This window comes from Austrofundulus limnaeus, unplaced genomic scaffold (assembly GCF_001266775.1).
Source record: "Austrofundulus limnaeus strain Quisiro unplaced genomic scaffold, Austrofundulus_limnaeus-1.0 Scaffold80, whole genome shotgun sequence".
Taxonomy (NCBI): domain Eukaryota; kingdom Metazoa; phylum Chordata; class Actinopteri; order Cyprinodontiformes; family Rivulidae; genus Austrofundulus; species Austrofundulus limnaeus.
The window spans coordinates 1,183,193-1,188,409 of NW_013952482.1; the positions used below are offsets into that span (position 1 = coordinate 1,183,193).

Genomic DNA, 5,217 nt, shown 5'->3' on the forward strand with positions numbered 1-5,217 from the left:
ACACACACACACACACACACACACACACACACACACACACACACACACACACACACACACACACACACACAGAGCTGTGGTGTGAGTGGTCACCTGCCCTCTTGATCACTTCCACTATGTTGGAGGGAAAGTAGCCCACTCGATCATTTCCTGTGCGGTTATCGTGAATGCAGCCTTTCCATCGGCCGTCAGAGTGCTGCTCCAGAACCTGCGCTCCAACACGGATYAAAACATGCTCACATTTTACTGACAATTACTGCAAAAACTAAACGAACTCGTCAAAAATACTATTTCAGCTAATGACAAACTAGCCCACTGAACATTTTGGGTTGAAAATATGTACAAAGGACAAAAAAATGTAGTTCCGTAGATGTCTACAGCAAGACATGGACATAAGATTGACATCTGCATTTACTGTAGCTAAAACTGGCAACAATAACTCTCACGCTGTCTATATGGAAGTTTGAACTCAAGAAATCCTTATTTTATCCTGCTAAGCAGCTGTAATTATATCCCCACGACTTTCTACAATCTGTGCGGTCCAGTTCACGTCGTCATTTGAAATGAAGGTCATGCTAGTTTTGTTTACAAATACAAAATGGACTTTGTTTTTCACAAAAATATGCTTTTAGTATTTTATCAGCGAATAGCCTGCAAAGTCCTATGACACGGTAAATAAAATCAGATTTAATGATATTATTACCACCTCAGTTCAAATGACTTTGTGTAAAACATAAATAAAAACAATGATTTGTATCATTTTCAATCTATAATTTAAAAGACATTTAATGTTCAAATGTATACATTTGATTGTTTTTTTGCAACTATTCACCCATTTTGAATTTGATGCAACACGTTTCAAAAGAGCTGGGACAGTTCACCACTGTGTTACATCACCTTTCCCTATTACTTTATATGAGTACATGAATATATAATGTGAATAAAGAATTTATAATTAACTAAAATGTGGCATTTGTTATTAACCAACACTCATCAATTAATCAACAAAAGCCTGAAATTTACTGTCATCTCAAATTTGACATTTTATTTAGTTACATTCCTTCTCCTCTCACATAAAGAGTTATACACTTTTATTTTCACGGGATTATGAACTGTACCGTGATAATGTCTCCAGCTTTAATGTTCAGGCTGGTGAGGTCGTAGTTGTTGCAGTAATCCTTCAGTGCTCGTACTTGCATCGCAGCAGAGGCATCTACAAAAAAAGATAATGAAAAAGGGTAAACAGACTCAAGGAGATCAACTATTTAAACTGTCATTAACGTGAACAGCACAAAGCACAAAAATGTGTTTTAATTATTAGCAGCAGTATTGTTTGTATGGCTTTAGTTAATTCAGTCAAGTAAATAAAAATAGTCCAGACAGTCTGTAAATGATCAGAGTAGTGAGTTAGAAATCTGCCTTTTTGTCAGCTTTACAAAAAAYAAAAAATAAATCAAATTAATGTCTAAACCAAATAGTCATGTTWAACAGCCTGGTTTGTAATCTATTTTAAAAAAATCAAGGTTTTCTTTGCTCACATTGCATTGAAATTAAACATAATTTSAAATTTGTTCTTGTTTGGACTAAATAAAAAAAAGACCTGCATTACATTAAACATAATGTGAGTGTGCACACTGATCATACACTCTGCTTATCAGGGTAAAACACTGGATTTAAAATATTTAGGTTCTGATGCGTATCAAATGTTCCTGGAGAGGATAATCTGGTTGCAGAGAACATTTTAAAAGGATCTGAGTGATAAATGTGTTTGAGCTGAYGGCCTCACCTCTCAGTAACTGTTTGATCTCTCGGCTGGCCTGTGTGGTGGTGAACTGGTTAACGATGTCCAGGGCGGTTTGGCTCAGAGTGTTTCTCACTCCTGCACTGATGCCACTCTGGGATGAAGCAGAGGGGTAAAAATACTTGTTTTATTTATTTAACCAGATGCATCCCATTGAGACGACATATCTCTTGTTTCATTGAGGCTTGGGCCTGATGCTTGTTTTTGACTGTGAACATACAAACGCCACACAGAAAGACCCCACCCATGAGTTTGAACCCATGATCTACTAAACCACAGCACTGTATGCCCGCCAAAAATCTGACCAACACTCCAGTATCAACATATTTCAGGGATGTGCTGCAAACAGATTCAGTTTCCATTATCACATCTTTAGGTTTCCACATTCAGACTTACATCCAGCAGCAGACGCACTACCTCCGTCTTCCCACAGAGGGCAGCCTGATGCAGAGCTGTGCCACACTCGGACTGCCTGTTGATATCTATACCAGCCTGAATCAGCAGCCTGCAACACAACACAACAGTGACGCTAACCTTTTCATATTCATTCATAAGATTATTGCTCCTAAGAAGCAGAAACGACAATAAAAGGAATGTGGATACTAAAAAAAAGCATTAGCATTTCTGCAGGTCCAACAGAAATAATCATTTGGTTTATCATTTTAACATAGTGTTTTCACATCTTCTTGATAGTGACTGTTTGTGACCTTTAAGATTTTGCTTTGTTTCATCTAAGCAGGCTGCAGGGATGTTTGTGTTTGATTTATTTTATTTTATTTTGACCACAGATAACAGTCTGCTGAGAGTTAGCACCCCCGCCTGAGAGGAAAATTAAATACAGAAATATGTTCTGCAGTTTCAAGCCATGTAAGAACACTTAAACCCAACTTAAAGAACCCCTTTGTTGGAAATCGAGTTTAGCAAACTTGTTTATTAGTAAATTGAGCAACTAGTTGTGTCAAACAGGATATTAAGTGTTTAATGCATCTCATCAGAGTTTATGTTTCAGCTATGAAGCAGAGCAGATAATTAGCAGTTTATTTTTTTCCCCACCAATGTTTATACAGTTAGTTTTTGTAGAAGCTAAAGCTGAGGACAAGAGTTGGACGGCAGTTCGGAGGTCTATGTGGACTGTAGCTCACAGTCTGTGGGTTTCTGTGTTGTGTAATGAGCTGCTGGCCTTGGTTCACTGTTTGTCTGTTTTCAGTCAAATTAAAATTCCCATCTGCAGCAGCAGGTATAAGAGAAGAACTCTGTTCCACTCATTTAAAGACAGCTAAACGAGTCACCAGCTACGGTCATTAAAGAGACAATGAAAAGCAAATTTCTAATTTGTTGTGTTCAGTCAAACCAAAGAACACAGACTGAATGAGGACAGAACTGCTGATGTTTTCGTGCTTAGTAAGAGGTAAGACATTTGCACTTTCGATGCTTAGAGCAACCAGGATGTGCCTGATTGTGATCACCAACAAAAATCAGGCAGCTAACTTCTATTACTAAAAGGTCAAACTATCACAACCTCTGCTTTCTGTTAGATTAGTGTTCTTGTACTTAAGTTGGAAGGAGTTTTTGTTTTACCTACACTGCAAAAAGTGTTCATCTAACCAATTCTCTTATATCCAGCCAAAAAGTATTTTCAATCTTGTTTTGAGACTGTTATACTAAGCAAGAGCAAAATATGTTAGATTATTAATCTTGTTAGCCTGAAAGTGCAATTGTTTTATTGCACTGGCAGATTATTTCACTTAATTTGAGAAGATTTAGACTACTACTGTTTTTATTTTTTGATGGCTAATATGTGCAGTGTACCAGTTTGGCTCTTGTCTCTGCACCTGCCCTGCCTACTCACACCTGATCCCTGTTGTCCCTTCACAGGTGTTGGTTATCATGGTTCATTAAGGTTGGGCTTTATATTCCCTGTTGGTTCGTCTGATTGGTGTACGCTATAAGTGCATCTGTGCTCGTGTTAATCACCCTCAGTTTGCTTTGACATTTTTTTTCTTTTTGGTAAATAAATCAGCTTTTGCTTTTGAATATTCGAGTCTGTGTTTTGGTTCTTAAGCTACCTTTAACCACGAAACAAGCACCAAAACCACATGGGATCTTGAACGTTGTTTCCCATTGTTTACGTTCTACTTTATGCAACACATTGTATTTCCACAGTGAAATGCATGATAATACAGCATAATGACAGACGGGTAGATGAGAAAAAGGCAGGCGGAGGGAGTGAGCTCTAAAAGGGAGCTTGTTCTGACCGTATGACTTCTATGTGTCCATTCTTCGCCGCAAGGTGCAGCGGTGACACTCCGTTCGGGTCCGAGGGTTTGGGTTCCAGCATGGCTGCACACATGTTACTGCTGAGCAGAAGCTGGACCACCTGAACACAGAGACACAGACAAGAATCACTGATAGATTGAAGCAAAAATATTACTGAAATATTCATGAATCATGGAATAAATGACTGTATTATAGGAACACTTTGACTGACTTGAACAAGATGCACAATGTGATTGCAATATTATTCTGCTCTGCTGAAATAAAGCCACATTTTTCATCATGATTCTCACAAAACAATGTGTTTTAGCATCTAAATCAGGAGTGAACTTCATGGACAAAAAAACTAACTCAAACATATACCTTTTTTTACAGAGTGAGATTGCTTGGCAATTAGAATCAAATATATGTTTCTGTTACAAATTTTCCTATATATTATAGTGGGAACCCTCAGCCTGGATGTGCGGTTCTTGATACTTTGCAGGTGAAACAAAAGTGTGATGTACTCACGCCAACGCGTCCAAATTCACAAGCGAGGTCCAGCGGAGTTTTGCCAGCTGAGTCTGAGATGCACGGGTTGGACTGGTGTTGTAGCAACATCTCAGACTGAAACACACACACACAAAACTCACTGGTGCGTCTGATCGTCTCCTCATCTAACAACAAATATTTCATGCATGGATCATCAAGTCTGCATAACAGACACACACACACACACACACACACCTCACAAACACACACACACACACAGAGTTACCCCATCGTAGTGTCCGTGCTGAGCTGACAGGTGCAGAGGGATCTGTCCTTCATCTGACTGTCCGTTGACTGACGAGCCTGCTTTCAGCAGCATTTTCATTGGTTCAGTCTTCCCCTGCCATGCAGCATAATGCAGGGGACGCATTCCTACACAAACACACACACACACACACACATACAGACAAACACACACAGAAAACAGAGGCAGAAAAGACAGCACAACACAGAGACATACAAGAGCCAACAAGCACATGCAAACAGACACAAAAATAATCATATGAGCATGCAAACACAATTAATCAATATGCAGCTAGACATGTAGCAAGTCTTAAAAATACATATTACTTTTGCCACAGTATATATATATGTATGTATGTATGTATATA

The 5,217-nt window shown here is 38.6% G+C and overlaps 1 protein-coding gene across 2 annotated transcripts in view; it reads right to left on the reverse strand.

The window, feature by feature from the left end:
* Positions 1-5,217, reverse strand: part of LOC106519653 (caskin-1) — a 47,260-nt gene that overhangs the window by 20,387 nt on the left and 21,656 nt on the right. For both annotated transcript variants that reach the window (XM_014011414.1, XM_014011413.1), the window contains exons 4-10: positions 4,833-4,978; positions 4,586-4,681; positions 4,057-4,178; positions 2,198-2,306; positions 1,787-1,895; positions 1,119-1,213; positions 94-208 (exon numbers count right to left, since the gene is read on the reverse strand). In XM_014011414.1, coding sequence (XP_013866868.1) covers positions 94-208; positions 1,119-1,213; positions 1,787-1,895; positions 2,198-2,306; positions 4,057-4,178; positions 4,586-4,681; positions 4,833-4,978 — 792 coding nt within the window. The remainder of the gene's footprint in view (positions 1-93; positions 209-1,118; positions 1,214-1,786; positions 1,896-2,197; positions 2,307-4,056; positions 4,179-4,585; positions 4,682-4,832; positions 4,979-5,217) is intronic.